This window comes from Salvelinus fontinalis, chromosome 40 (genome assembly GCF_029448725.1).
Source record: "Salvelinus fontinalis isolate EN_2023a chromosome 40, ASM2944872v1, whole genome shotgun sequence".
Taxonomy (NCBI): Eukaryota; Metazoa; Chordata; class Actinopteri; order Salmoniformes; family Salmonidae; genus Salvelinus; species Salvelinus fontinalis.
The window spans coordinates 19,848,387-19,869,810 of NC_074704.1; the positions used below are offsets into that span (position 1 = coordinate 19,848,387).

General features: G+C 42.9%; 1 protein-coding gene and 1 pseudogene across 1 annotated transcript; both read right to left on the reverse strand.

The window, feature by feature from the left end:
- Positions 1–3,102: 3,102 nt before the first annotated feature.
- LOC129839289 (uncharacterized) lies at positions 3,103–10,198 on the reverse strand. Its single transcript, XM_055906599.1, has 3 exons — positions 10,159–10,198; positions 7,860–8,493; positions 3,103–7,322 (listed from the first exon to the last, which is right to left on the reverse strand). The coding sequence occupies exons 1-3, from the start codon at positions 10,196–10,198 to the stop codon at positions 6,338–6,340; spliced, it is 1,659 nt and encodes a 552-aa protein (XP_055762574.1). The 3' UTR covers positions 3,103–6,337.
- Positions 10,199–18,327: 8,129 nt separating this feature from the next.
- LOC129839594 (uncharacterized) lies at positions 18,328–19,783 on the reverse strand (annotated as a pseudogene).
- Positions 19,784–21,424: the final 1,641 nt, after the last annotated feature.

A 21,424-nucleotide genomic window follows, 5' to 3' on the forward strand; every position in this document is an offset into this window, starting at 1 on the left:
TTGTGCCGGAGGGGTGTCGGTCCGATGTTATTCGGTGGGGGCATTGCTCCAACGTAGCGTGTCATCCAGGAGTCAGCCGTACTAGCTTTTTAGTAAAGCAACGCTTTTGGTGGCCGCTGATGGCTCGTGACATTCACAGTTTTGTCTTGGCTTGCTCGGTTTGTGCCACTGGGAAGAGTTCTAATCGACCCCCAGATGGGTTACTCCAACCGCTGTCGGTCCCTTCGAGACCCTGGTCCCACATCGCGCTAGATTTTGTTACCGGTCTCCCGCCCTCCCAGGGCAAGACGGTTGTTTTGACTGTGGTGGACCGGTTCTCGAAGGCGGCTCATTTTATTCCCTTGCCTAAATTACCATCTGCCAAGGAAACAGCGGTAACGGTCGTGGATCATGTCTTTCGCTTACATGGCCTGCCGATGGACGTAGTTTCTGACCGTGGGCCCCAATTTGTGTCCAAGTTTTGGCAGGAGTTTTGTAGGTTACTGGGAGCAAGTGTCAGTCTTTCTTCAGGGTTTCATCCCCAGAGCAACGGTCAAACGGAGAGGGCCAACCAAGATTTGGAGAGAGTGTTGCGATGTTTGGTTTCTAAGAACCCCTCTTCCTGGAGTCAACAACTCTCTATGGTTGAGTACGCTCACAATTCGTTGCCAGTGGCAGCCACGGGTCTCTCTCCATTTGAGTGTAGTTTAGGTTACCAGCCACCTATCTTTCCCAGTACAGAGTCCGAGGTCACTGTTCCCTCCGCTCACGCTTTCATCCAGAGGTGCCGTCACGTATGGAGCAGAGCCCGTGAGACTCTCCTCCGGGTGGGGGCGCGCACCAAGGCTAAGGCCGATCGCCACCGGTCGAAGCCTCCGGTATACGTTGTTGGACAAAGAGTGTGGCTTTCCACGAAGAACATTCCACTCCGATCCGTTTCTAACAAGCTTGCCCCCAAATTTATCGGGCCGTTCAGGGTCACCAGGATCATTAGTCCGGTGGCGGTCCGGCTCAAGCTTCCTCCGGCGTATAGGAGAATTCATCCTACCTTCCATGTGTCCAAGATAAAACCGGTGTTTCAGGCACGCATTAACCCGCCGGTCCCGGTTCCCCCGCCGCCACGACTTGTTGATGGGGAGACCACCTTTTCTGTCAATCGGATTTTGAACTCGAGAAGGAGGGGACGCGGATTCCAGTACCTGGTAGACTGGGAGGGTTACGGTCCGGAGTAGAGAAGTTGGGTACCCGCTAGGGACATTCTGGATCACTCCCTTATCGATGATTTCAATCGACAGGTAAATTTGTCTGGGAACGCCAAGAGGCGTTCCTAGGGGGGGGGTATTGTCACGGTTCATGAATCCACTGCCTCACTCTCTCTTTTCTCTCTCTCTCTCTCCTGTGTTTGTGTGGGCGTGGTTCCCAATCTTGGCCTGATTGTCTGCGCCAGCTGGAATTAATTATCTTCCCCTTTATATGTTCTGTAACCTGTGTTTCTTGTTGTCAGATCGTTGTTTCTTCCCTGAGGTTGTGTCGTGTGTCAGTGCTCATTCTCTCTCAGCCCTTGTGGGGATTATCTGCTGTGCTCCTTCCTACCCAGCCGGACTCACTCCCTTGGATTTCTCAGCACGCTATCATCAGAGGATGTGCCCTAGGCCCTGGGTTGGATTCTGTCTGAGTATATTCTGTCTGTCCTGTGGATACTGTAAACTATTTTCATTAAACCATCGTTGCTTGCATCTTGCATCCGCCTCTGTATTGTGACATATTGTGTGTAGATTGAGGTAGAAAAACAATTTAATCAATTTTAGAATAAGTCTAACAATAAAATGTGGGAAAAGTCAAGGGGTCTGAATACTTTCCGAATGCACTGTTAATGGTGTCATACTGAAGTATTTTGATTTGATTATTGTGTTAAATAATTTAAACTGATATCCACTTAGGTTTTCCCAATCCCATTCTCTCACACAGCTGCTCAGAGATGTGTATGTAATTTTCCAAGTACACGTACAGCACCTCCACATTGAGGAGGCATGGGGGAAAAAAGGCTGAAGCGTCCCTCTTAAAGTGGATGAGGAGAGGACAGGCCATTCTAGCAGAGGTGATGACAGCTCGGACACTTGATGGTTCCCTCCCCTGAGGCAGAGGACACAACCGGTTTTCATCAGCAAATACAAACACAGAAGTGACCACCAGCCTCTCCACAGCATCCATGAAGTATTCCAGCTCCTCCAGTCTCTTGAGAATGTCCTTCAGTACAGCTTCCAGCTCTTTCTCCAGCTCCTTATGTCTATTGTCTGCAGTTACCTGGGTCAGATACTTCTTTGTGAACTCTTGAAATGCCTTTGCCTTATCCTCAGAGTTAATGACTTTATCAAAGTTGGGGTCGATTCCTTCTGCCATGTCCTTGATGTTCTTCATCTGGGATTGTTCCTCCTTTCTCTGCAGGATCCACCTTGGATGCCTTTCACAGAATCCCTCTACTGTGTGGATGTAGCTGAGGGTGTCTGAGATGTATTGGTCAAATAACTCTCTTATTTTCTCTCTGTAAGGGCACAGGATCTTACTTAATTGATCTACCCCTTATAATATTTAACCTGAAAAGACCTGGCAACAGTATCGAAAATAGATGCAGTTCTGAAATATAAACAGCTCCTTACAGCATCTTTAGTCTCTCGCCGGTCTTGTCCTCTATCTGTGGATATACTACTCAATTTTATTCTGGAAGTTTTGAAGAACAATGCTCAAAACCCCAAACAACTGTCCAAACAACCCTATATCATCCCAAGACAAGAAAAAAGGAAGTAGAAAACAAACAGTTCCGCTTTATTTGAAGTGCATCTTATGAAGCCTTCATAAAGCATTCATATAGGCTTCATAAGCACTACAAAATGTGTCACAAATCATATATAACCATATTTCATGCTCTATAAAGGATTAATAAATGTGAACAACTATATGTTTGGTTATGTCACAGTTATGCCACTGTATGAAGCTTTATAGCGCATGATATAAGCCTATAGATGATTTGTGAAGCATCTATGTAGTGCTTATGAAGCCTACAGTGCATTCCAAAAGTATTCAGACCCCTTGACTTTTTCCACATTCTGTTACGTTACATCCTTACTCTGAAATGGATTAAATACAGGTGTGCCAAGCTTGTAGCGTCATACGCAGGAAGACTCGAGGCTGTAATCGCTGCCAAATGTGCTTCAACAAAGTACTGAGTAAAGGATCTGAATACTTATTATTTAAATGTGATACTTCAGTTTGTCTAAAAACCTGTTTTTGCTATGTCATTATGGGGTATTGTGTGTAGATTGATGAGGAAAAATATATATTTAATCAATTTTAGAATAAGGCTGTAAGGTAACAAAATGTGGAAAAAGTCTAGGGGTCTGAATACTTTCCTAATGTCTATGAAGGTTTGATGAAGCCTTCATAAGATGCACTTCGAATAAAGCGGGACCAAACAAACATACCTTAATGCACTGACGCTTGTAGAGGGATGTCAGCCAGACTTAGGCTACCGATCGAAAATTAGATGAGAATGACAAACTTTAAGTAAAGTCCAAAGGAAATATTACAATATAAATGCAGGGCTTCGGGTGATGACTTGTGTCCCATCTGAAAAATGTTTGACAAATTATATATTTTATTGCACTGACTTGCACTGACTTTACAGTACATGTGATTTCCCTCCCTTCTATGCTGTCAATCATGTTAATTACCATGCCACATAGTCCATTGCTGGCCAAGGGTCTTTCATTGAAAATAAAACCTTTTACAAAGTAAGAAAGTAGTTAGTTGTTTTTACAAACTAAAAAACATCATCAGAGTGCAAATACCCAGGCGTTTCTGTCATGCAAAGTTTGACACCACTAGTGTTGGAATTGGGTATTTTAAAAGACTGCTTTTTAGTACCATCATCTGAGTAATTCACATAATAAGGGTGATACTTTCTTTAACTTTTTCTTTACTCTGATAGATTGTAAATTACTGTTTTATATTACTGTTTAATATCATGATATCCTCTTAGTATGAATAGATTGTTTTTATATCCTTACAGATTGAAAGTAGTGTTAGGTTCAAGCTCTTTGTGTATTTGAAGAGTGTCATTATTTAGTGGACTGGGGGAATGTGTACTCAAAATAACTCAAGGACCCTCCTGACTGATGAGAATGTGATATGCACAGGGGAGCATGGAGAAATCATGGGTGATGGAAAAGTACTGAAGTACATCTTTGTTGTACATCAATAGACATAAATTACATTCTCAGATAAAATAATTATTTGTTGTCTTATCATACAATTCTAAATGGGAGGAAGTTTTAATACTGTACTGTAATGTAGTCACAGTGTTTTTATTCCCAACTCTGTAATTACACCGGTAACATAAATACTGGACAGTTTATTAGGTACACCACCCGTTCATGAAAATGGATCGCTCCTACACACAGTGAAGCACGTGGCCGCGGCTTGCTATATAAAGCAGACAGACAGACAGAAATCGAGGGTTTCAGTTACCGTTTGATTGAACGTTAGAATGGACAAAACAAGTGACCTAAGAGACTTTGAGCGTGGTATGATCGTCGGTACCAGGCTCGCCGGATCCAGTATCTTTAGAATTGTCTGCCTTCCTGGGCGTTTCACACATGACACTGTCTAGGGTTTACTTCTCAGTGTGTGACAAATAACAAACATCCAGTCCGCGGCAGGCCTGTGGGTGAAAACAGCTTGTTGATGAGAGAGGTCGAAGGAGAATGACAAGAATCGTGCAAGCTAACAGGCAGGCCACAAGCAGGCAAATAACGGCGCAGTGGTGTGCAGAACGCCATCTTGGAACGCACAACTCGTCGATCCTTGTCACGGATATGCTATTGAACATATCGCAGACGACCTCAACGGGTTCCACTCCGCTATATCAGCTAAAAACAAGAAGGAGCGGTTCCAATGAGCACACGATCACCAACACTGGACAACTGAGTGGAAAAACATAGCCTGGAACATGACAGCGAGTTCAGTTTACTTGAGTGGCCTGCGCAGTCCTCAGACCTCTACCCAATAGAGCATATTTGGGATGAGATGGAACGGGCTGTTCGCTGCATGAATGTACTGCCGTCCAATCTGCAGCAACTGCGTAATGCCATTACGTCAATATCGACCAACAACCCTGTGGAACGTTTCCAACACCGTGTAGAATTCCCCGTACTCGATGGGTGTACCTGTACACTCAACGGCCAGTTTATATCAAAATTGTTGTAAATCAAAATAGTTGTAGGGCTACATTAATCTACTGTAAGCGGTGAGGGTATCACTGTTTCTGAAAATCTCTGGAGTTCTGTAATTCAACTCTGTATGGATATCTAAACATTGCTGATGTAGAAAATAATGCACTTTTATGAGCACATATCTTAATTGAAGTGAGTAGCAATCTATAACAGCAAGACATGTCACATGAGTAAAATACACTAGAGGGCAGTACATGCCTATACAAATCAGAAGTAGAATAACCACGCTGAAATAACTACTTAGGCCAATTAGATTTTCTCAACAATATAACGTGGATTAAACTCTTGAAACTTTTTTAAATTTTTACATTACATCAATATACAGTGACAGGTTCTAGAATCTGACGTAGAACAGCTATGTTCAGTTGGTACAACTTGTAATGTTGCAGAAAGATAGGGATTCCATATTCTACATGTCAGAGAGGCATGTTTGTTCTATATAATATATTTAGAATGTTTAGATTGGACTATTCCACAACAAGAACACCGCCCAGATAAAGGGGTGGTTTAATAAAACGTATAATAACCTTAAATACATTTAATGCAAAAATCTGTTCTCTTCTATTCTCAAATCTAAGTAACTTATCATAACACATCCATTATTAAAACCATTCACAGTAATCATTTAAAATGTCCATGTTAAGCAATTAAGTCGTACAGGAAGTGAGTCCAAACGGCAGGTGTCCTGACTTCTAAATGTTCAAAATTTCTACTTACAAATGTTCTTCTCAGCCCATACATATGCTAACAGCAACAGCACCATGCTTGAATGCCAGGTCCAGTCGCAAAAACCTAGAGACGGATTTTTCATGAAAAAGCAATTAACATATTACGCAGTGAATTAACCAATGGCAATGCCAGCTTGGTGAAATTCAAAGACTTAATAGAGCTTGAGCATTTTTGCTAATACATGCACACAAATAATATAATTCAACATCTGTTGGGCACAGTATGTGACATGTTTTCGGTCAAATAATTTTCTATCTCCTCCATAGGCTGCCCCAAGAGTCTCATCTCCTCCATAGGCTGCCCCAGTAGTCTCATCTCCGCCATAGGCTGCCCCAGAGTTTCTATATCATCCTCAGGCTGTCCATGAGTCCCATCTCTACAAGCGGCTCTAGACTTTCTAACTCCTTCACAAGGTAAAATGGTTTCTCCAGGATTCGCTGACTCTGTCTGAACCTACGGATGCCTTGGCACAGTGAGTCATGGATCCTCTGACATGAGTTGATCTCCGTGCGCCACAGTGCCACTCTGGCTCGGATGAGCTGGGAGTCCTCACTCTTGCTGCCTTTGGCGAGGCTGACACTGTCTTTATAGATAGTGATGATGTCCAGGCCAATGAATAGGGCATTTAAGGCCACATTACATCGCCTTAATGTCTTAGATAGGGCGAGTGGAGTGCCTTGGGCCAACATCCCAATGTCAGGTAAATCTGCAGCAAGTTTGTTGCCCCCCCCGAGTCCCACCTTGCCTGCACCCATGACCATGCCGTTCCCCTTTAAGGCCTCTATTGCAGAGTTATTTTTTACTATGCCGTTGATCTTCATTCCTAAACTCACAGCACCTTTGCCCATAATCACCCCAACCCCTAGTGCTACCATGTTAAATCCCACAACAGGAAGAATTCTGCTGGCCACCTTCTCCAGACTCCCCCGGAGTATTTGCATGTCCTCTATGAAATGTTGAAAGACTGTATTGACTTCCTTGCTGTGGTATCTGTTAACGATTATCTCTGTGACACCGGTGGTTACACCGTTGACCCCACTGGTCACACCCAGTCCAAGCCCTGCGATGGTGAGCCATAGTGACAGCCCAACAGTCACAGGGGCAAGACACAGGCCTGCTATGGTCAGAGCCCCTCCTGTCGCCCCCACTGCACTGCCTGCCACACTGGAGATGTCAGACCCGAATTTCATCTCTTCTAGTTTGACAGCTCTCCTTTCCAGCTCTTTTAGAAAGTCCAGCATTCTGGAGTGGCGCTGACTGAACAGATCAATGAAGTGCAGGGCAGACTCCTGGAACAGGAACGTCAGTCTAAGGTGCTGGTTCATCCTAGCAGGGGAAACATATTCCACTTTTTCCATCAGAGCCATTGAGACATGTTGCTGGAATCGATGAATGAATGATCAGAAATGCTTGCCCTCAGTGTTAGTAAGCTAGTATTTGCAAATGTAACAAAACAAAACTGTAAAGGTTTACCTGATATCACTCAAATGGCACAAATGGTTAAACATGGTCTGCATGGACTTTTCATTCACTTCAGTGCTGGTGTCAATCATCAAGTTGTCATTCTCTCTGCAAAATGGATTTCTAATAATGATGATTTTGTCAGACTTCTCTCCAAATAATGATTTTCTAATGATAATTAGATTTAAAATGATTATTTATAAATCATACATGTAACATGGTTCAATCTCTTTCAGACTATTACATTATTTATATGAGGTAATACATTTGATAATACTATATTAATATATATTTTGTGTGAAACTATACTGAGAACAAATATTTTAGAAAAATGTATATGGTGTCATACTACTGAAGTATTTTGATTTGATTAGAATATTGTGGTAAATAATTTCCGCTTACACATTTCCCAATCTCATTCTCTCACACAGCTGCTCAGAGATGTGTATGTAATTTTCCAAGTACACGTACAGCACCTCCACATTGAGGAGGCATGGGGAAAAGAAGGCTGAAGCGTCCCTCTTAAAGTGGATGAGGAGAGGACAGGCCATTCTAGCAGAGGTGATGACAGCTCGGACACTTGATGGTTCCCTCCCCTGAGGCAGAGGACACAACCGGTTTTCATCAGCAAATACAAACACAGAGGTGACCACCAGCCTCTCCATAGCATCCATGAAGTATTCCAGCTCCTCCAGCCCTTTGAGAGTGTCCTTCAGTACATCTTCTAGCTCCTTCTCCAGCTCCTTATGTCTATTGTCTGCAGTTACCTGGGTCAGATACTTCTTTGTGAACTCTTGAAATGCCTTTGCCTTATCCTCAGATTTAATGACTTTATCAAAGTTGGGGTCGATTCCTTCTGCCATGTCCTTGATGTTCTTCATCTGGGATTGTTCCTCCTTTCTCTGCAGGATCCACCTTGGATGCCTTTCACAGAATCCCTCTACTGTGTGGATGTAGCTGAGGGTGTCTGAGATGTATTGGTCAAATAACTCTCTTATTTTCTCTCTGTAAGAACACAGGATCTTACTTAATTGATCTACCCCTTATAATATTTAACCTGAAAAGACCTGGCAACAGTATCGAAAATAGATGCAGTTCTGAAATATAAACAGCTCCTTACCGCATCTTTAGTCTCTCGCCGGTCTTGTCCTCTATCTGTGGATATACTACTCAATTTTATTCTGGAAGTTTTGAAGAACAATGCTCAAAACACCTAAAAACTATCCAAACAACCCTATATCATCCCAAGACAAGAAAAAGGAATTAGAAAACAAACGGTCCCGCTTTATTTGAAGTGCATCTTATGAAGCCTTCATAAAGCATTCATATAGGCTTCATAAGCACTACAAAATGTGTCACAAATCATATATAACCGTATTTCATGCTCTATAAAGGATTAATAAATGTGAACAAATCTATGTATGGTTATGTCACACAGTTATGCCACTGTATGAAGCTTTATAGCGCATGATATAAGTCTATAGATGATTTGTGAAGCATCTATGTAGTGCTTATGAAGCCTACAGTGCATTCCGAAAGTATTCAGACCCCTTGACTTTTTCCACATTTTGTTACGTTACATCCTTATTCTGAAATGGATTAAATACAGTTGTGCCAAATTTGTAGCGTCATACGCAGGAAGACTTGAGGCTGTAATCGCTGCCAAAGGTGCTTCAACAAAGTACTGAGTAAAGGATCTGAATATAGTACTTATTATGTACATTTTATATTTTTAATACATTTGCAAAAATGTCTAAAAACCTGTTTTTGCTTTGTCATTATGGGGTATCGTGTGTAGATTGATGAGGAAAAATATATATTTAATCAATTTTAGAATAAGGCTGTAAGGTAACAAAATGTGGAAAAAGTCTAGGGGTCTGAATACTTTCCTAATGTATATTAAGGTTTGATGAATCCTTCATAAGATGCACTTCAAATAAATCGGGACCAAACAAACATACCGTAAAATGCTCTGACGCTTGTAGAGGGATGTCAGCCAGACTTAGGCTACCGATCAAAAAATAAATGAGAATTACAAACTTTAAGTAAAGTCCAAAGGAAATATTACAATACAAATGCAGGGCTTCGGGTGATGACTTGTGTCTCATCTGCCAAAGGTTTGACAAATTATATTTTTATCGCGCTTCCTTTACAGTAAAACATGTGATTTACCTCCATTCTATGCTGTCAATCATTAACCCTATAAGTACTTGTAGTTGGCTCTGGTACTTATATTAATTACCACCCCACATAACCCATTGCTGTCCAAAGGTCTTTCATTGAAAATAAAACATTTTACAAACTAAAGTAGTTAGTTGTTTTTATAAACTAAAAAACATCATTAGAGTGCAAATACCCAGGTGTTTCTGTCATACTTCGAGAGCACTTCAGGACTTTACAAAGTTTGGCACCTCTAGTGTAGGAATTTGGTATTTTAAATTAATAAGAAATATGACCATGGTTTGTTTTCATTTGGCCTATTTAGCATAGCTCTGTTCTCTCCTACCTTGCCCCCTTGTGGAGCTCAAAAGTTAGTTTCTTACTGTTATAACTCAAATTTGTGATTTTGTTAATGCAATATACTATTTTTATAGCAGTGTTTATTATGTTACTTCTTTGTAATATTGTTTTATTGCTATGTCCTTGTATTGTATTCTAATTAATAATTCCTCTTTATTCTGTACTTTCAGAAACCACAAACAGTATTTGCCAATATCATAACTAGAACTGGAGCTGGACATCTTTCGAGCTGAAAATTGAGGCCATCTTTTGTATGCTAGCGTACACTCCTTAACAGTTTTACTGGATGAAAACACAGCAAGAAAACACATAGGCGAATATGTAATAGTCGTCTATTTTATTGCAGTATTGGTGATGGTTGGTTGAACAACAACTTGTTTTACTAGAGGGAAAAAAACTGAATATGCATAACCCATATTTAATATTCACGCAGTGACTGAACAACAACTACATTTCCACCCCCACCTCTAAAGGCATAGTATCATGGCAGGTCACCTGTCAAGTCACCTGTCAAGTCACCTGTCAGATCAGTCAGTCACTAATTGCTGCAGATGTGCTCAATATTGCTTGAGCATATGATACTCCCCAAAGCATGATGAAACACATAGAGGTGTATCACAAGCTAAACACATGTATTTTGTCAACTTCCTCTGCTTCCTTCTGGTGCCAGACAGGCAGACTTTGCAGTGCCTCCATGTGCGACTACCTTGAGCAGCAGTTTAAAGGGACTTTGCAGGGAAAATGCCGTGCAGTGAGTCATAGGGGATTGTCCACAGCAGGGCAACCACCAGTGGATGGGCGCCGAGGGGTGTGGTGCTCCTCCAGCAGCTCTCTCATGAGTTCTCTCTGTACTTTTGGAAGGTAATTACTTTACCTATGAGGGTGTGGGGAGGATGAGGGAAGGGAGAGGATGATGAGGCAGTGGGTAGGTGGGTGAGATATTGTCACTATAATTGCATAATGGAACTGTATGTGATTTGTATGTGAACTGTACATCCAATTACAAAAATACCTTGTTCAGTAATCATCTCACCTGTTAGTTGGTGATGAACTATGTTGCCATTGAGGGCAGCAGTGTCGATCAGATGGAAAAATATCTTCTTATACCACTTGGCTGTTTTCTGAGTGCATTCCACAAAGCTGTTTATCATGTCTGCCTTATCCACTGCCCCCATTTTGAGGTTATAGTCAAGCACGCTGTCTGGTTTGATTTTTCTCTCTCCCTTCAGGTGGTCCACTTTCCCTGTGGCCGACATGGTTGCTGTATGGACATTGGAGAGGACATGTACGTCTCGTTTGTCATGCCACTTTACTGCCAGCACCTCTGTCAGAAACAACTTGAAGAACTCTGCCGCAGATGGAAATGGCAAGGGGCGTTGCACTCCAGACTGGGACTCATCAAAGCAAACAGCAGGACCAGGAGGGGTAAAATGGCTGGCGGCCTTCCAGCTACCACAGAACTCCTGTACTTCATCCACTGTTTGTCTGCCTCCATCACCACCAGCATCTTCAAAGGGACATGGGACTTTGTCAGTGGATAAGGGGCCCTCAGATTCAGGGTTCTCAATGGCTACAAGGTTGGGGGACAGCTACTCACTGTCACTGTCAGAATCTGATTCCTGACCTTCATACTCAGACTCATTGTCAGAATTTTTAATTTCTGCATTTGTGAGTTGTCTCCTTTTGAAAGACATTGCTAATGTTACAGCTTAGCTCACTAGCTACATACATAAACAACAACACTGAATGGCTCAGAGTGGGAGTGAGAAGTTAACGTTACGTGATTGACTGCCGGCACGCACTACTTGTATCAATAAATCACTATCAGAAAATGTTTTGTGTTGTAATGATTTATATACTTTCTGTTTTATTCACAAATCATGCATTCCGATTCTTGCATAGATTGTAATGGGCACATATTATGTGTGTAAAATACTTTTTTGAAGGTTGTACTGATTATGATGAGCTAAGCTAATTACAACACTGTGTGTTGAGCCATGTTTGTTGACATACAATGCATTCTGGGTTTTACGTAATCGTCTGTCGGAGCAAAGATGTTATAACAAAATGAGTTAAGTAAGGGTTCACTCATTTTTTGCGAACTGGTTTCTGTGAGAGAAAAAATCATGGCAGCGCGCAGAAACTACCCATCGTCGGATTACTTTCGATTTGTAGAGTGTTTTACTCAATTATTTCGATCAATGGTGACCTCACCCGTGATGTGATTAATTATAAATAGTAATTCCTATTAGCTAATTCATATTGTAGTTTGTCAGCGAGAGTTATACAAATTTGACCGCTTGTGTTTCGTCAATCTTTCCCCAGTTAGCGCTAGGACAAATGTAGCCTACATTTTCCCGGTTTGGATGATTGTGTCATGCTGTAGAATACTTCTGTGAATGTCTGAACATTGCATCCAAAAATAAACTGCTCACATTCTGGACATAACTTTGTAAGGACTGTGTTTGTGCAAAATGTTTATGAAAAAACAGTGTGGCCAGCTCAAATGATACGGAGAGAGTTTTCATCTATATTCTTTGTAGCTGTTTACATACTACCACAGTCAGAGGCAGGCACTAAGATAGCATTGAATGAGCTGTATTCCGCCATAAGCAAACAAAAAAACGCTCACCCAGAGGCGGGGCTCCTAGTAGCCGGGGACTTTAATGCAGGGAAACTTAAATTAGTTTTACCAAATTTCGATCAGCATGTTAAATGTGCAACCAGAGGGAAAATAACTCTGGACCACCTATACTCCATACACAGAGATGCATACAAAGCTCTCCCTCGCCCTCCATTTGGCAAATCTGACCATAATTCCATCCTCCTGATTCCTGCTTACAAGCAAAAATTAAAGCAGGAAGCACTAGTGACTAGATCAATAAAAAAGTGGTCAGATGAAGCAGATGCTAAGCTACAGGACTGTTTTGCTAACACAGACTGGATGTGTTCTGGGATTCCTCCAATGTCATTGAGGAGTACACCACATCTGTCACTGGCTTCATCAATAAGTGCATCGATGACGTCGTCCCCACAGTGATCTTACGTACATACCCCAACCAGAAGCCATAGATTACAGGCAGCATCCGCACTGAGCTAAAGGCTAGAGCAAAGCAGGACTCTAACCCGGAGGCTTATAAGAAATCCCGCTATGCCCTCTGACGAACCATTAAACAGGCAAAGCATCAAAACAGGACTAAGATCGAGTCGTACTACACCGGCTCTTGCGCTCGACAGATGTGGCAGGGCCTGCAAACCATTACAGACCATTAAGGGAAGCAGAGCCGAGAGCTGCCCAATGACACAAGCCTACCGGACGAGCTAAACCTTTTATATGCTCGCTTCAAGGCAAATAACACTGAAACATGCATGAGAGCACCAGCTGTACCGAAGACTATGTGATCAGGCTCTCCGCAACCGACGTGAGTAAGACCTTTAGACAGGACAACATTCACAAGGCCGCAGGGCCAGATGGATTACCAGGACGTGTACTGCGAGCATGCATTGAAGAACTAGCAAGTGTCTTCACTGACATTTTCAACCTCTCCCTGTCTGAGTCTGTAATACCAACATGTTTTAAGCAGACCACCATAGTGCCTGTGCCCAAGAACACTAAGGTAACCTGCCTAAATGACCACCGACCCGTAGCACTCACATCTGTAGCCATGAAGTGCTTTGAAAGGCTGGTCATGGCTCACATCAACACCATTATCCCAGCAACCCTAGACCCATTCCAATTTGCATACCGCCCCAACAGATGCAGTCTCTATTGCACTCCACACTGCCCTTTCCCACCTGGACAAAAGGAACACCTATGTGAGAATGCTATTCATTGACTACAGCTCAGCGTTCAACACCATAGTGCCCTCAAAGCTCATCACTAAGCTAAGGTCCCTGGGACTAAACTCCTCCCTCTGCAACTGAGTCCTGGACCTCCTGACGGGCCACCCCAGGTGGTAAGGGTAGGTAACAACAGATCCTCGACGCTAATCCTCAACACAGGGGTGCGTGCTCAGCCCCCTCCTGTACTCCCTGTTCACTCATGACTGCATGGCCAGGCACGACTCCAACACCATCATTCAATTTACAGATAACACAACAGTGGTAGGCTTGATCACCGACAAAAACGAGACAGCCTATAGGGAGGAGGTCAAAGACCTGGCCGTGTGGTGCCAGGACAACAACCTCTCCCTCTACGTGATCAAGACAAAGGAGATAATTGTGGACTACAGGAAAAAGGACAGAGCATGCCTCCATTCTCATCGACGGGGCTGCAGTGGAGCAGGATGAGAGCATCAAGTTCCTTGGTGTCCACATCACCAACAAACTAACATGGTCCAAGCACACCATGACAGTCGTGAAGCGGGTACGACAAAACCTATTCCCCCTCAGGAGACTGAAAAGATTTGGCATGGGTCCTCAGATCCTAAAAAGGTTCTACAGCTGCACCAACGAGAGCATCCTGACGGGTTGCATCACTGCCTGGTATGGCAACTGCTCGGCCTCCGACCGCAAGGCACTACAAAGGGTAGTGCGAACGGCCCAGTAAATCATTGGGGCCAAGCTTCCTGCCATCCAGGACCTCTATAGCAGGCGGTGTCAGAGGAAGGCCCTAAAAATTGTCATAGACTCCAGCCACCCTAGTCATAGACTATTTTGTCTGCTACCACACGGCAAGCGGTACCGGAGCGCCAAGTCTAGGTCCAAGAGGCTTCTAAACAGCTTCTACCCCCAAGCCATAAGACTCCTGAACATCTAGTCAAATGGCTACCCAGACTGTTCGCATTGCCCTCCCCTCTCCATACCACTGCCACTCTCTGTTGTCATCTATGCATAGTCACTTTAATTAACTCTACCTACATGTACATACTACCTCAACTAACGGGTGCGCCCGCACATTGACTCTGTACCGGCACCCCCCTGTATATATTGTTATTTTTTGCTGCTGCTCTTTAATTACTTGTTACTTTTATCTCTTATTCTTATCCATATTTTTTTAACTGCACTGTCGGTTAGGGGCTCGTAAGTAAGCATTTCTCTGTAAGGTGAAATGCTTACCTGTTGTATTCGGCGCATGTGACTAATACAATTTCATTTGATTTGAAATGCTGATTGTTGCGTCATTCGAAACTAGCCGTTTGAAATACGCGTTCTAATCACACTGGTGTGATCGTATGCTACAGGGACCACTGTAGAATTATCACACCTTTGTGATGGTATGTGTGAAAGGGTTAAAAGACTGCTTTTTAGTACAATCATCTGAGTAATTCACACAATAAGGGTGATACTTTCTTTAACTTTTTCTTTACTCTGATAGATTGTAAATTACTGTTTTATATTACTGTTTAATATCATGATATCCTCTTAGTATGAATAGATTGTTTTTATATCCTTACAGATTGAAAGTAGTGTTAGGTTCAAGCTCTTTGTGTATTTGAAGAGTGTCATTATTTAGTGGACTGCAGTGGACTGTAGGAATGTGTACTCAAAATAACTCAAGGACCCTCCTGACTGATGAGAATGTGATATGCACAGGGGAGCATGGAGAAATCATGGGTGATGGAAAAGTACTGAAGTACATCTTTCTGGAAGGGAGAGGACGAGAGCTCAGTGTATAAGTGCACTCTATTGAATGTAGGTATTAAGCTGGACATCTTCCCTGAGTAAACATTTGAAACGTCACTTGGAGTTTGTATGATAAATATGTTTATTGTGTATTGAGATATTGGTCTTCTTATTAACTCCTTTATAGTTATGTAGAGGTTATGTGTTGGAAAAACGGTGGATAATATATTTTAGGATTGGATTATATTATTTTCAATATAAATTTACATGTTACACCAACACTGGACAACTGAGTGGAAAAACATAGCCTGGAACATGACAGCGAGTTCAGTTTACTTGAGTGGCCTGCGCAGTCCTCAGACCTCTACCCAATAGAGCATATTTGGGACGAGATGGAACGGGCTGTTCGCTGCATGAATGTACTGCCGTCCAATCTGCAGCAACTGCGTAATGCCATTACGTCAATATCGACCAACAACCCTGTGGAACGTTTCCAACATCGTGTAGAATGCCCCTTTACCCGTACTAGATTGGTGTACCTAATAAACTAGAGGGCAGTACATACCTATACAATTCTGAAGTAGAATAACCACGCTGAAATAACTACTTAGGCCAATTAGATTTTCTCAACAATATAACGTGGATTAAACTCTTTTGAAACTCTTTTTTAAATTTTTACATTACATCAATATACAGTGACAGGTTCTAGAATCTGACGTAGAACAGCTATGTTCAGTTGGTACAACTTGTAATGTTGCAGAAAGATAGGGATTCCATATTCTACATGTCAGAGAGGCATGTTTGTTCTATATAATATATTTAGAATGTTTAGATTGGACTATTCCACAACAAGAACACCGCCCAGATAAAGGGGTGGTTTGACTAAAATATTTAATAATCTTGTATACATTTAATAAAAAATTCTGTTCTCTTCTATTCTCAAATCCAAGTAGCTTTAAAAGCATGCACAGTAATCATTTCAAATCGACATGTTAATCAATTAAGTCGTACAGGAAGTGATGCACAGGAAACAATGCAGTCCAAACAGCAATTGTTTTGGCTTCTTCATTTTCTCAATTTCTACTTATAAATGTTCTCAGCCCATACATATGCTAACAGCAACACCACCATGCCCGAATGCTACATCCAGTCGCAATAACCTAGAGAAAAGGATTTTTAATGGAAAAGCAATTAATTAACCAATTACGCAGCAAATTAACCAATGGCAATGCCAGATTGGTGAAATTCAAAGACTTAGTAGAGCTTGAGTATTTTTGCTAATACATGCACATAATATTATTCATCATGTATGTGACATGTTTCAGGGCAAATCAATTTAACTAGTTTTGTACCTTTTTCTATCTCCTCCACAGGCTGCCCCAGTAGTCTCATCTCCTCCATAGGCTGCTCCAGGAGTCTCATCTCCGTAGGCTGCCCCTGGAGTCTCATCTCCTTCATAGGCTGACCCAGGAGTCTCATCTCCTCCATAGGCTGCTCCAGGAGTCTCATCTCCTCCATAGGCTGCCCCAGAAGTCTCATCTCCTCCATAGGCTGCTCCAGGAGTCTCATCTCCTCCATAGGCTGCTCCAGGAGTCTCATCTCCGTAGGCTGCCCCTGGAGTCTCATCTCCTCCATAGGCTTACCCAGGAGTCTCATCTCCTCCATAGGCTGCCCCAGGAGTCTCATCTCCTCGATAGGCTGCTCCAGGAGTCTCATCTCCTCCATAGGCTGCCCCAGGAGTCTCATCTCCTCGATAGGCTGCTCCAGGAGTCTCATCTCCGTAGTCTGCCCCTGGAGTCTCATCTCCTCCATAGGCTGACCCAGGAGTCTCATCTCCTCCATAGGCTGCTCCAGGAGTCTCATCTCCTCCATAGGCTGCCCCAGGAGTCTCATCTCCTCGATAGGCTGCTCCAGGAGTCTCATCTCCTCCATAGGCTGCCTCAGGAGTCTCATCTCCTCCATAGGCTGCCCCAGGAGTCTCATCTCCTCCATAGGCTGCCCCAGAAGTCTCATCTCCTCCATTGGCTGCTCCAGGAGTCTCATCTCCGTAGGCTGACCCTGGAGTGTCATCTCCTCCATAGGCTGCTCCAGGAGTCTCATCTCCGTAGGCTGACCCTGGAGTCTCATCTCCTCCATAGGCTGACCCAGGAGTCTCATCTCCTCCATAGGCTTCCCGAAAAGTCTCATCTCCTCGATAGGCTGCTCTAGGAGTCTCATCTCCATAGGCTGTCCCAGTAGTCTCATCTCCTCCATAGGCTGCCCCAGAGTTTCTATATCATCCTCAGGCTGTCCATGAGTCCCATCTCTACAAGCGGCTCTAGACTTTCTAACTCCTTTACAAGGTAAAATGGTTTCTCCAGGATTCGCTGACTCTTTCTGAACCTCCGGATGCCTCGGCACAGTGAGTCATGGATCCTCTGACATGAGTTGATCTCTGTGCGCCCCAGTGCTGCTCTGGCTCGGATGAGCTGGGATCTCTTGCTGCCTTTGGCGAGACTGACACTGTCTTTACAGATATTGATGATGTACAGGCCAATGAATAGGGCATTTGAGGCCACGGCACATTTCCTTAATGTTCCAGAGAGGGCGAGTGGAGTGCCTTGTGCCAACATCCCAATGTCAGGTAAATCTGCAGCAAGTTTTTTGCCCTCTCCGAGTCCCACCTTGCCTGCACCCATGACCACGCCTTTCCCCTTTAAGGCCTCTATTGCAGAGGTATTTTTTACTATGGCATTGATCTTCTTTCCTAAACTCGCACCACCTTTGTCTATATTCTTCCCAACCACTAATGCCACCACCTTCGGCTCCAAAGGGCAAATGTTGCCTTCTCCAGACTACCATGGAGTCTTTGCATGTCCTCCATGAAACATTGAAAGATTGTATTGGCTTTCTTGTTTTGGTAGCTTTTAAACACCACCTTTGTAACACCGGTGGTTACACCGTTGACCCCACTGGTCACACCCTTTCCAATCCCTGCGATGGTGAGCCCCAGTGACAGCCCAGCAGTAACAGGGGCAAGACAAAGGCCTGCTATGGTCAGAGCCCCTCCTGTCGCCCCCACTGCACTGCCTGCCACACTGGAGATGTCAGACCCAAATTTCATCTCTTCTAGTTTGACAGCTCTCCTTTCCAGCTCTTTTAGAAAGTCCAGCATTCTGGAGTGGCGCTGACTGAACAGATCAATGAAGTGCAGGGCAGACTCCTGGAACAGGAACGTCAGTCTGAGGTGCTGGTTCATCCTAGCAGGGGAAACATATTCCACTTTTTCCATCAGAGACATTGAAACATGTAGCTGGAATCGATGAATGAATGATCAGAAATGCTTGCCCTCAGTGTTAGTAAGCTAGTATTTGCAAATGTAACAAAACAAAACTGTAAAGGTTTACCTGATATCACTCAAATGGCATAAATGGTTAAACATGGTCTGCATGGACTTTTCATTCACTTCAGTGCTGGTGTCAATCAACAAGTTGTCATTCTTCTCTCGGCAAAATGTTTTTCTAATATTGATAATAAAAAACTATTTATAAAGCACTTTTCAGCTACAGCAGAAGTTGCTATAATGTTACATAATAATATAAAGTATTTTACTGGTATGTCGGAAACCAATATTGTGTTAAATAATTTAAACTGATTTCCGCTTACACATTTCCCAATCTCATTCTCTCACACAGCTGCTCAGAGATGTGTATGTAATTTTCCAAGTACACGTACAGCACCTCCACATTGAGGAGGCATGGGGAAAAGAAGGCTGAAGCGTCCCTCTTAAAGTGGATGAGGAGAGGACAGGCCATTCTAGCAGAGGTGATGACAGCTCGGACACTTGATGGTTCCCTCCCCTGAGGCAGAGGACACAACCGGTTTTCATCAGCAAATACAAACACAGAAGTGACCACCAGCCTCTACACAGCATCCATGAAGTAGTCCAGCTCCTCCAGCCCTTTGAGAGTGTCCTTCAGTACAGCTTCCAGCTCCTTCTCCAGCTTCTTAAGCATACGGTTTGCAGTCACCTGGGTCAGATAGTCTTTCGTGAACTCTCCTAATGCCTTGGTCTTGTCTTCTGCATTCAAGACTTGGCAGAATTTAAGATTGATTCTGTCTAGCATTTCCTTGATGTTCTTCATCTTGGATTGTTCCTCCTTTCTCTGCAGGATCCACCTTGGATGCCTGTCACAGAATTCCTTCACTGTGTGGACATAGCTGAGGGTGTCTGAGATGTATTGGTCAAATAACTCTCTCATGCAGTTTAGGAAGGCTAAAGGCTTTCTGTCTCAAAGTACTTTACAGGGTCTCTATTGAAGATAAGTACAGTAAAACATCTTCTATTGAAGATAAGTACTTTACTAGTCACCTATTACACAGATCTGTTCCCAGAAGATCAATGATCAATACCCAGAAAGATGTATAAAACAAATATATACCTTAATGCACTGAATCTTGCAGATGGAGTTCAGTCAACTTAGGCTACCCATTTCAAATTTAACAAAATAACTTTTGCTAAAAGTTTAAAGCTAAATGAGTCTGAGATGTGTTCCACCTTCATTCCTTTATATATCCCTCAAGTCAATCTTTCTTACTACCAAGACTTTGTGATCTTCAGCCATTTGTATTTTGCTCCCTGCTAAGGACTAAGGCACGGTGGCTCGGGTCAAATGTCAGCTGATAGGGCTGCTGTTGAGAGCAGGGGGCGAGGTGCTCAGATGCTCATAGCTTCCACACGCAATAGTAATTGTGTTATTATGTAAGTACAAATATTTCTAGCAGTGTAAGGTAAAGCTAGAATACATTTTTGGACTTATAAATGAATGATATATACCCATTGATTCTTCAAGAATACAACTTATACACTGATTATACTAAACATTAAGAACACCTGCTCTTTCCATGACATCGCCTGACCAGGTGAATCCAGGTGAAAGCTATGATCCCTTATTGATGTCACTTGTTAAATCCACTTCAATCAGTGTAGATGAAGGGGAGGTGACAGACTAAAAAATGATTTTTAGGCCTTGAGACAATTGAGACATAGATTGTGTATGTGTGCCATTCAGAGAGTGAATGGGTAAGACAAAAAAATGTAAGTGCCTTTGAACTGGGTATGGTAATAGGTGCCAGGCTCACCGGTTTGTGTCAAGAACTGCAACGCTGATTGTTTTTTCACGCTCAACAGCTTCCCACGTGTATCCAGAATGGTCCACCACCCAAAGGACATCCAGCCAACTTGATACAACTGTGGGAAGCATTGGAGTCAACTCAGTACTAGGAAGGTGTTCCTAATGTTTGGTATACTCAGTGTATATGCCTGATGAGCTTTGATTAACTGTTGTACCCCATCAGAACCCCAAATATCAGCTTGGTTTATGCCAATCTTTGTAAAAAAAACATGAACGGTAACAATCACTGTACAGCCTCAAGACATGGCTGTAACTATTATTTTGATATCATGGATGGTCAGGCCTTGCATCCATAGCTCTATGAATTTGAGTGGTTGCATTTCTCCAAGCCCAACCCTCAGTTTTTGGCAAAACAGAGGCGGGGCAACCGCTTTGTTATTGTTACAATTAAGGATTTTAGCTTCAGTTCATGACAGCCGACATTTTCCAGATATATTCAAAGTCTCATATGCAGGTCTCAGCTCAGGTGTCAAATCGTGACATTGCATATTATAATACGTAGCTTTTTAAGGAACATTCTGATCTACAGTTTATTGTATGGAGGTTGATTTACATCATGATCTGGGTAATTGTTCAATGTGCTGCAGACCCAGATAAGGATATTTCATAATTTACTAATAAAGCACTTTCAATGGAGATTTGCCTTGACAATGCTTTTTAGTCCAGGAGTAGGCTTGTCCCATAATTCACTGCACCTGCACTCTAACA